The 11,196-nt window shown below is 47.9% G+C and overlaps 1 protein-coding gene across 3 annotated transcripts; it reads right to left on the reverse strand.

Annotated features, from left to right (window-relative positions):
* Positions 1-73: 73 nt before the first annotated feature.
* CRABP1 (cellular retinoic acid binding protein 1) lies at positions 74-10,368 on the reverse strand. Of its 3 annotated transcripts, none has more exons than XM_028706355.2 (4): positions 10,087-10,368; positions 8,070-8,281; positions 4,950-5,063; positions 74-438 (listed from the first exon to the last, which is right to left on the reverse strand). In XM_028706355.2, exons 1-4 carry the CDS (start codon positions 10,154-10,156, stop codon positions 388-390), a joined length of 447 nt encoding a protein of 148 aa, XP_028562188.2. In that variant the 5' UTR covers positions 10,157-10,368; the 3' UTR covers positions 74-387. The 3 variants fall into 3 exon arrangements, with proteins under 3 accessions (XP_028562188.2, XP_028562189.1, XP_028562190.1); XM_028706356.2 differs by having other exon boundaries at positions 8,070-8,248; positions 10,087-10,361; XM_028706357.2 differs by lacking the exon at positions 10,087-10,368 and adding an exon at positions 9,713-9,791 and having other exon boundaries at positions 8,070-8,248.
* Between the last annotated feature and the right edge of the window lie 828 nt (positions 10,369-11,196).

Here is an 11,196-nt window from a genome sequence, read left to right on the forward strand (position 1 = left end):
GGCTAGCTGGAATGCTGTGCTCCTTGTGCTGAGGGAAAAGAAGAGGAGGGGAACCCTTTCAAAGCATTGGGCATTATGTTCAATAAATTTAATTACTGCTCAAATCATACAAATTTGTAAACTACAAAACACAAAGTAAAAGAATGGAAAAGAGATGAGGAGAACACAGAGAGACACAATTCTAATGGGACTAGGGTTTGTAATCAGAGCGAAAAGCCCAAGGCATGGGCTGGTCGACTGGGATTCAAGATGACATGTATGGTCACGTAGGAGGCTGCTCTGTAGGCCACACACAGGGATGTTTACTGCACAGGATTTCTCTCACACAACATCTGCTTGTTAATCCATCTCTTCATCCCCCACCCGCTCGATGGTGGCTGGTACTTTTCACTCTCTTACGTAAATTCTTGTGCATACGACATCATCCGCACCAAAAGTCTGGAGGGGAACAGAAAAAGAGACACTTTCAAGCAAATCAGACAGCAGAAAGGGTGCAAGACTCCCTCTGTTGCCAGGAAGTGGCAGGGTGTTGCTCTCTTGCTTTGGGTAGTGACATGGATTGGGCCCAGAGGGACTGGGGCACAAGGATAGGCAAGAGCAATGAGGGAAAGGGGGGGGTCTGCTCAGAAAGGGCAAGGAATGATGGCATCATCATTGTCTGCTCCCCATTAGAAAAACACAAGCACTTTTCACCAAATGCTAGGTAAAGGTAAAGGACCCCTGAGAGTTAAGTCCAGTTGCGAACGACTCTGGGCTTGCGGCACTCATTCAAACTGCTGATCTTCTGATCAGCAAGCCCAAGAGGCTCAGTGGTTTAGACCACAGCGCCACCTGCGTCACTAAATGCTACACCCATGTTAATACTGAGCTAACCCATAGAATTAGGACCTCTTAGAGAGATCTGACTAACACCTGGGTTTAATGGGCAGTATTCAACTTAAGTTTTACTCAGAGGAGACCAATTGCAATTAATGAAGATGGCTAGGTTGGGTCCATTAATTTAAGTAGGGTGACTGAGTAAAATTTAGTTGAATGCCACCCAGAATTTTCAGGCATGGACCAGCTACTACTGTGTGTTTTTCTCAGTCATCTTGAGGGCAACTTGAAACCTCCTCCCTCCTCCCTTTATTTCTTTCTGTCTTTCATAGAAAAATAATGGTGCTGTGAAAACACAGCACTACAACAATATCAGTGAAAGCATCAACAGCATATTAGCAAACTTGTTAAAAACAAGTGCAAAACCCCCAAGACCTCTCTGAAGAGCACAGTTTTTAAAAGGAAGCAGGGAAGATTCCCACTTGGCAAGGAGTTCCACAGGGCAGGACCTGCCACATGAAAGATTCGGCCCCTGACAAGGGCCCACTGAAGTCAGGTGCCTGGAAAACGACCATCGGAAGTTCTTAAGATTGGCTAGATGCCAGCACACTCCATGGCTGCTACATCAAGAAGAGTTCTCAGGGACCCCAAAGCCGACACCCTATTTTGTAATGTTTTGAGTGACCTAATAAAGGTATTGCATTGATGTGGATCTGGGATAACATGTTGCCTGAATATGGATTTTTCAATTTGCCAGCATGGCTACTTCTGCTTTTTATATCATCCTTAAGATTGTTGTGGGTGGGTGGGTTTGGAAATGTTCAAGGGATTAGGGTTGGGCTCAGCTGAGACAAAGTCTGAAAAGTCACAGCCACTGGAGATCAAAGCTTCTAAACTGTGTGTTGAACCTTCTCACCAGCCGCCTTCAATTTCACAATTCTGCAATGCCATTTATAAAAATGTTCACTCATTCATCCGTGCCCCACAGCTCACTGGCTTTAATCAGCTGAAGCATGGTTTTTTTCCCCTCAGGGAGAGAGAGAGGAGGGGGCTTATGAATCTTTCTTTCAAACTGCTCAAAAGCCTCTGGATTTGGATGATAATTGATTTGGAGATACCTTTCTTCCCTCTTGGTGTGATCTGTGAACTATGCAAAATTTGTCTTCAGGCTGCTTTCATCAGGAAAGTAAAGGATGAGAAGAGGGTCCTCAGTGAAAATGATGGTTCTACCAAATTTTTTCTTTTTGTTTCAGACTATACCCATCTGTATTTCAACTGAGAATTTTTTTAAAAGGTAAAAAGATGATAGTAAACTTTGTACACCAGGGTAAAAGACCCAGATTACAATGAGCTGTGACCTGTCTGCAGTCTGGGGTGGAGGTAGGGAGCTTGCTCTACCTCATTTATAAAAATGTCATATTCAAAATGCAATTGGAATAACACACAACACAAATGAGAAACTATGGCAGCAAATGGAGTTTGATAGAAATATATAGAGTACTGAGTCTACCGTGTTTAATACATAATAAAAACATTTTTGATTCTCTAATAAATCCATGCACAAAGTCAGCTCTGAAAGCAAGAAGATGTGGGCACCTTCATTAACTCCCTCAGTCTCTCCATTGATACCTTTTGTACTGCACCCAATTTTGATACAACAGGAAGAGACTGTTATTCAGAAATGGAGAGAGAAAGACCTTTATTGACTAATTTATTTGAAAATGCTTCAGCTAACAAACAACGAGAAAAATGGGAACAGCTTTATGGTCCATGAATAAAGTATTTCATATCAAACCAAAATTAAAGCGCATGCCACAAGACCTTTAACATCCTTTGAATTTTTTTATTTTATATATGTATGTATGTATGTATGTATACTCTACCAAATAATTAATGAGTTAGCAATTGGAGGATGCAACTCCGTGAAACAACAAAGGGAATCTGATCAGGGATAGAGATTGCAGAGGTGGATTGGTATAATTTGTGGGCTAAATCAGTTTCAACTTGGATACATTTAAATTACTACACCATTACGGTGTAATTATATTAATAAAACTACCCCACCATTGTGCTGGAGAGGCTGCAATAGTATAGGTACCACACTTCACATGTGGTGGATGTGTGAACACAGAAAGCCCTCCTGGCAGAGGGGATTTACAGAAATAAGCTGTAACATGTGGAATGTACTTCAAGTTTGGGATTGTTAACTATTTTTTAAGGGGCAATCTGAACTTTGTTATGAAGAACTAATTATTTTTCTTTTAATAGCGGCACGCCTACTAGAGGCACAGAATTGGAAAGGATTGAACCATCTCTGTATCTCTCATTATTGCTGTATTGGAAAAATTAACAAAGAGATTACATGCACTGAATAATACAAATTATGTAGACAATTGGCATTCTTTTATAAAACACCTTACTGATAACCCTGAAGAATAGCAACTACCAAAATCACAGATTGGACTTTGGCAAAATTTAACTCAATCGATCCATTCTGAAGGGAGAAGTGGGGAGAGTTGGGATTTTGTTTTTGTATCCCCCCCCCCCGCCTCTTTTTTGTGGTTGTTATATATTGGAAATTAATAAAACTATTTTTTAAAAAAATGAACGAACTCTGCAAAATTTGGCTTCAGGCTGCTTTCATCAGGAAAGTAAAGTCTGTGTGTGTAGTGGGTGGGGAAGGAGAACTTATTTGTAATTTATCTAAGGAAACATTCAATATTCAAATACCTGACAACCTGTGGTAGTTTCTTTCCTGTGAAAATGGGTCATAGTAGAGATTGGAGGGTGGGGGGGGGGGAGGGGAAGAATGTTCCAAAATCTGTGCCACTTGAGACCAATTTACCTACAAGGTGGCCTTGCCCCCACATTTGCCCACTCAGCTGCTTCAGTCAGTGGCATTAGCATTCCTGCAGGTGCCACATAATACCTGTCCCTGCGAATCTTTTATTGTGGCAGCGCCTACACATTGGAACTCCCTGCCTATTGATTTTAGGCAGGCACCTTCACAGTATTCTTTTTGGCGCTTGCCTGCTGATGCTTGTTTAGGTGCTTAGAAATGCTGGTGTGAATTTTAATGTTTTCATATTAAAACTTTTTGTATGTTTTATTGTTGTAAATTGCTCTTGTTTTTAGTGTAGATTGTTTTAAGGGTGTTTTTCTTTTCAGTCAAGCGGCATATAACTTTTATGAAATAAATAAATAAAAATCCACAAAAACTCCCTCTCCCAAAGGTTTTAGATTTCTATGGCTGACACAGAAGTTGCAAGAGCAGAGCTTCCAAGGACCTTGGAGGTTCGCCTGAGTCCTTTTGCTCCTCCTCAACCACAGCATTTTTCTGATGCAGCACTTGTGGCGTGTGTGTGTGTGTGTGTGTGTGTGTGTGTGTGTGTGTGTGTAGGCTGAGGTTCCTTTGGCTTTTACCAAAGACCAAACTTTGTCTGTCCTGTGAAACTCCCTGCCAGAAGTCATCCAGCAGGAGTCAGCCCTGCTTTTCATTTTGGAATCTTTTATCAACAACTGTGCAGACAATTTTTTTAAATTTTTTTTTGCAATCTAACTTTTTAACCAACCTCCCCCCCCTTGCTGTATTTCTGATGTTTTTATGGCTGTTGTATTGTGTCTTAATGCTGTACTCTGCCTTGTTATATTTTTTATGAAAGTGAGGCTTGTAAATATTTTAAGTAAATAAGTAAAGTGGAGGTTAGGACTGAAGATCTTGAGAGACATGATAGAGCCACTTCTAATGCAGAGGGTTCTGGGTCTGGTTTTTTTACAACAAAGGGTATTCTGTAGGTGAGGGGAGCGGGACTCCTGCCACTCCCTACTGGGCTGACCCTGGGTTTGGTGGGTCCCTTGGCAAAAGACTTTCATGTTAATTGCCCCCCCCCCCAAAATGTATTGCTCCAAGACATTATGATGCCCTTTCAATTTTGTTGGACTTCAACTTCCATTACCCCTGACCATTAGTCATGCTGGCTGGGGCTGATGGGAACTGGGGTCCACCAGCATCTGAAGGGTCACACATTTCCCATCAGTGCATGAATACAACAGGGGAAAGGGGGCTTCTCTATGTACCAGGAAAGCCCACCCTTACCATCGAGACTCAACCCTGTAAAATTAAAATTTCTTACCAAAATCAGCTCCTCTCCGGCCAGTTCTCTCGTCCAGTATGTTTTGGGGCCTTCTCCCTCCAGAAGAGTTTGTTTGCAATAGATCTTGTTTTCAGTCTCCCAAGTGGCTAAACTCTGCAAGCAAAGAGTACACACACACAATCCGCACATCCGGGGGGGGGGGGGGGAGGGAGGGATTAGCTGCATTATTTCATGACAAGCCTAAAGAATCCAGATTAAACAGCATTGTCTTCTCAATATTCATCTTGCCCCCATCAAAGTCTCAATGCTACCTTCCCTCGCGGAAACTGGATGTCATCCATTTCGTAGTTGCTCATTTGTGATGCCAAAACAGTTCTGCGGGCTTCCATCTGCTCAGCCAGAGACTGACAGAGGCGCCACTACCAGCTGAATGAAACAGATTTGGGGTGGGCTTTGGTTTGGCCTGATATGTTTGCAGGTGTGAAGGTCACCTGGCCAGGCCCACACCAGAGCAAGGGACCCACTGCCCATATCCTAGAGCTGTTCTTCCTCCTTGCTACGGTTCACCTGTGCTATGCATGCAGGTGAGAGTGAACAGAGCAAGGAAAAGGCTTCACTTGCCAGGACTTCCCTTCCCAAGCAGTGCAGCAGATTGGTCACAGAGGGCGCTCCTGATCCATTTAACTATTTTTTCCTTTGGTAGTGCAATTGGTAGGTGCATGGGGCCAAACTGGATTGGACCCCTCTACCCACCCGCTTGCCAGGGTAGGGTCCTAATCAGCCTTCCAAAACTATTCACACACATATACACCCCAACCAAGGTGGAAATTGAGGAGGGGCAGAGCCCAGAAGAAGAGGCAGCAGCCTGGAGGTTGTCTTTCCCTGCCCTAAAGCCCATCAGTCACCTCACGCCACTCAAACCACTAGACAGCCAGCAATTCTAAGTGGGGGTGCAGAGGGCTGGATAAACAGTCCCCAAAACCAGGCAAAATTTCTTTGTGTAAACAGCCAAAGCAGAGAAATGGTAGCAAATGGTCTCTTGTATGTCAGGATCCATGAGCAGCCATCCACTTTCCCTAACGGCTATTATTGTCACTATTTTGTACCTCTCAACTTGACTCCAAGAAAGGCTAACACCAGAAGGAAAGGAATTTCTGATTAACAAACAAGAGACAACAATGGGAGGGGCGAGGCGGGGGGGCCTGGGGGTAGCAATGCCTTTGTCCTAATATTCATAAGACACTTTGCTGTTGAGGAAACTAGAGCAAAATGCAGGGCGGTGTGATCCAGGCTCATCAATTCAAGGCTATAAAAGATAACAGGATGTTCTCCCCCCCCCCCCCCCCCCGCAACACAAAAGAGAAAGTGGGGCTCTGGGGACTTGCCTCCCCCAACAAAATATTTGAGGGGGCTGGGCCCCCTCAAAGCTGACGTTTGTTGCCATTCAAGTGCTGTCTCATGCCATCCATTATGTGGGGTGGACCTTACCTGGTCCCCACAATATTTTATTCAAGTTGGCACCCCTGAGTGACAAACAGATAAAACACACCCCAGCACATCAAAATGTAGCAGCCTGAGGATGTAATACTTTTCTAGAATAAGAAATGCTCTGGACTGGAGAGATCCCAATCAGCACTGCCTTTATGGTCCTTAATTGCCCCTGGAATCAGGATGATCTCTCAGAAATCTGTCCCAACTCTCTAAAGGACCCATCTTATGTGGCTGATGGCAAGAGCAAGGAACCCCTGGATTAGGGTTGGAAGGGACCCCAAGGGTCATCTAGTCCTCCCCCCATGATGATGTTGATTGATTTGGGCAGCATAGTGTTGGACTGCATGCCAACTCTTGTTGGCATCGGTCTGTCTCAAGAGGCAAAGGAGGGCATCTCCGAGGGTGAAGTCAAATCACTGCCTTAGCAGCACTGAAGGTGGGGTCCAAGCCTGGGCAGGGTGGTGTCTGGAGGTCCTGGACTGCCCAGATGACAAGACGCCTCTCAGCTTTGCATATATGTCATCTTTCCTCCCAGGTGGTGTGCCTGGTTCTCCCCCTCTTCATTTGACCCCCACAATAACCCTGTGAGGTAGGTTAGCAAAGAGGCAGTCAACAGTCTCTACTAGTCTGCTGGGAACACAATTAATGCATTAGGCCCAGAAAATCACGTCAGCACCCCACAACTCAGAGTAAGCCCTGATGGAAAGAGCCAGAGCTTGTTTTCCACCTCTGAAAGGCAGCTCAGAATTGCATCTCTGTTTATACATTAATACATGACATTTGAGTCATAAAATCATAGACCTTGGGGTACCTCCCAACACTACAATTCTAAGGTGGGATTGTTGTTTGAGTGTCCTGCTGGGAGCTCAGCCTAACCTACATCACAGGGTTGTTGTGAGGGTAAAATGGGGAGTGGCAACAACCACGTATACCACCTTGAGGTCCTTGGAGGTAAGGTGGGATAAGAATGTGATAACGAATAAATGAATAGCAGAGTATCCTGCCTTCTGGGCAGTGGGCCCAACTCTGTGGAACTGCCTCCTGTTACAAATCAGGAAGGCATTGTCCCTGCTGAGTTCCAGATGTTCAGAGGAGGGCTGGCTCATCCTGTTTGGCCACCTGAGGCGAAAGGGGAATGTGCCCCCGTGCCCCCCTCACCCCCACTTTTGTTGTCACCAGAACACACACACCCTTGCCAGTCTGTTCTGCAAGGCACTGCCGCTTGCCTTCTCTGCCCCAGGGGAGGGGAGATGAGCAGCAACACCCCAGGGGTTGGGCTCCTCTGGTGCCTCCGCTGCCTGACGGAGGAGCTTCACACCCACCTCAGGGGTGGGCCAGCTCTGGTCAGGTGGAAATGGCTCAATTTCAGGTGGGTTTTGCCCTGTGACTATTGTTTCAGCATGTCTATTCTCTGAAGTTTTAACCTGAAGCTTTGCATGTTTTTTTTCTTACCTGCAAGCCGCTTTGAGTCCTAGGCTGCTGCTAAATCAACCATTGAATAATCATTTGTGTTTTTAATAGTGTTTTTGATTGTTGCACACTGCCCTGAAGTTTTATGAGATGGTGGTATAGGAATACTTTTATAGTGAAATAAATTGATAGAGTGGGGAAACAGAGTACAAAATCCTTAAATGAATAAGGCAGTAACACACAGTGGTTATTTATTACCCGACACTTCCTCCCGTCCACGGTTTCTTCCTCGAAGCTCTCGCCAACTTTGAAGTTGATCTCGGTGGTGCGGACGGTGGTGGAGGTCTTAATATAGAACTGGTCCCCCTCCTGGTGGATCTCCACATGTGGTTTCGAGGCAGCAGCTACGGCTACTTTCCTGAGCATGGCGTTGACCCCTGGGCAAAAACCAAGGAGGAGGAACCATGATGCTGAACACAAAGTTAGCTGCCAAAAGGACATAAGACGACCACGAAGAGCCTGCTGGGTCAGGAGGGCAACCCAGATGATCAAGGGTCTTGACACCAGACCTTATGAGGAATGGTTGAGGGAGTTGGGTGTGTTTAGCTCAGAGGAGAGGAGACTGAGAAGTGACAGGATAGCCAGCCTCAAATATCTGAAGTCCTGTCACACAGAAGAAGGAGCAAGCTTGTTTTCTCCTGCTCTGGAGGGTAGGACCCAAAACAATGGATTCAAATGACAAGGAAGGAGATCCCAACTGAACATCAGAAAGAACTTTCTGACAAGAAAAGCTGTTTGACAATGGAATGGACTCCCTGGGAAAGTGGGGGGGGGGCTCTCTCCTTCCTTGGAGGTTTTTGAACAGGGGTTGGGGCATCTGCTAGGAATTCTTTAGTTATGATTCCTGCATTGAAGGGGGTTGGACTAGATGACCCTTGGCTGTTCCTTCCAACCCTACACAGAGGCCAGCCGGATGCCTCTCTGGGGGAAACCCACAAGAGCGCTCTCTCCTCCCCTGTGGTTTCCAGCAGCTGGCATCCAGAAGCACCGCTGCTTCCGACCCTGTCAGATCCCTGGTTCATCTTGCTCAGTACTGCATGCATTGACTGGCAGAAGCTCTCTGGGGTTCCAGGCAGGAAGTCTCTCGCCTCCCTCTCTGGTGATGCTGGGGACTGAGCCTGCAAACTTCTGCCTGCCAGGCAGGTACTTTAAGGCTTAACTAGGGCCCTTCCCCAATGGCTTGCGAGCAGAGGCTGTGGACATGGGGGTTGGGGAAAGTGGGAATGGGGCAGACATGTAATTCAGTCCACCTGTTAAGGCCAACCGCCTTAATTCCCATTTCCCGAAACAATACAAGAACCGCAACACAAGCAATCCTTGGGAATCTGCACTGTGGTTCTCTGGACTGGGGATTTGAACCTAAAGAGGTGGATCCCAGAGTCCAGTGTGTGTAAAAAAGGCATGTATTCAGGTATCTAATATACAAAAAGGCATTGTATTAAGGGAAATTGCTTTGCAAGAATAGCATAGAGTCATGAGTATACTAGGAGAAAGTCACAGTAAAAAAAGGATGAATTTTCAAGATGACTTTTTTTTAAAAAAAATGTGGAAATGTGAAGTTAAGAGTGGAAAAACCGAGAGAAACAAAAATTGTCAGATCCGCCCATTCGCAGGAGTAAGTCTCAACGTGTTCATGTAAACGTTGCAGGAACACAGGCTCAGCCTGCCCCCCCCCCCTTTCTAAAACGATCCCCAAAGAGAGAGAGGGAGAGAGAATCCCCCCGCGCTGATTTCCCCCCTGAGCCCCTCCCCGCGCTCATTTACTTGAGAGTAAGCCCCGGTGAGCACAGCGGCGATCCTTCTGAGTAAACTCGCCTCAACCCACCGCGTTCACCTTCTACCTGGGAGTAAAGCCCCACGGGGCGTGGCAGCTACTCTCCCCGACCGGGGAGCGAGATAGTCCGGATCCGATGCCGCGCTCCCGGACGCGGGGAGACCCGGAACCCGGCGGCCACGAGGAGGGACGCCCGAGGAAACGGGAGGATTCGGCCGCGATCTGGCGCGCGCTCCAGTCGCGTCCCGCTCTCCACTGCGCCGCTGACTCCCGTGTAAACGAGGGTCCGCCTGGCCGGTGACCTGGGGGCGGTGTTTTGGGGGTGGGGGGAATGGGTGAGCCCCTCCGCCCCCTGGAGTCCCCCGGCCAAGCCTCTCCCGGCCCCTCCAAGAGCTGCCGGAGCGCCGGGCGCAGCGGCCAAGGCTGCCCTTCCTTGCTCACCCAAGACTTTGAGGAGCTCGTCGAAATTCTCGCTGTTCTTCATCTTCCAAGTGCCGGAGAAGTTGGGCATCGCTGGGGAAGAAGCTGCCCCGGAGACCCGACGACGAAGGAGGGGAAGGGCAGGCGAGCGAGGCAGGCAGGCAGGCAGCGTCGGGCGCTTCTCTCTCTCTCTCTGTGCGTGTGTGTATGTCTGTCTGAGTGTCTCCCTCTCTCTCTGCCTCTCTCTCTCTTCTGTGCAGGCACCTTGCGAGGTGGCCAAGAGTCTCTGCGCTTTCCCCGCCTCTCCGCTCTGCCCACCCCCCGCTCCCCCCAGGGAGCCTCCCGTCCACCCATCCATCTGCTTCTTCTCTCCCCTCACCCCCCCCATCCATCACCCACCTACCCACCCGCAGCCTTCCTCCTCAGTTCCCAGAAGCACCCACCCCATCCATCATCCCTTGCCCCTCGCCATTCGAGCAGCCAGCCTGCGCGCGGGAGCTGCCGCCTGGGGGTTCCCCGAAAGGAGAGTCGCTCGCTCGTCTCCAGCATCCGCCCCCCCCCCCCCGCCAATCGTGGCTGCCTTTGCAGCTGGGAGACCGAGGCAGGGAGGTTCGGGAGCCGAGGGGAAGCCACTATCCAGGAGGGGCAGGAGAGGTGGGTGTCTGCCCTCCCCCTCCCCGAGGACTGGACCATGGATGCCGAGAGGTGCCACCAACTTCGACGGCCTTTCCGCAGAGGAGAGGCCAAAGGGGGCTTCCTAGCCCTGGTGCCTCTGGGCTGCCTTGGGCGGATTCCTATTCAGCGGGCTTCTCACCGTGTTTGTGGGAGGCTTGTTGTTTTGTTGTTTTCGTTTTAACTATTCACTTGTGTTTTAACCTTGTATTTTATTCTGTGAAGCGCCCTGAGATCTTGTGATGAAGGGCGGTATATAAATAAAATAAAAGTAAAGGCAGTGTATACTTCTGAAGATCAGGGGCTGTGAATGGCGACTGTGGAGCTGCCCTTTCGCTCAGGTCCTGCTCCTTGGCCCGCTCTGATCCAGCAGGGCTCTTCCCATAGAAGGCTATAGGGGTGGATTGCCAAACCTACATTATCAGTTTATTGTTCTAGCCAAAGGCCATGACAAATACA

The sequence above is a fragment of the Podarcis muralis genome, chromosome 14, assembly GCF_964188315.1.
Source record: "Podarcis muralis chromosome 14, rPodMur119.hap1.1, whole genome shotgun sequence".
Classification (NCBI taxonomy): domain Eukaryota; kingdom Metazoa; phylum Chordata; class Lepidosauria; order Squamata; family Lacertidae; genus Podarcis; species Podarcis muralis.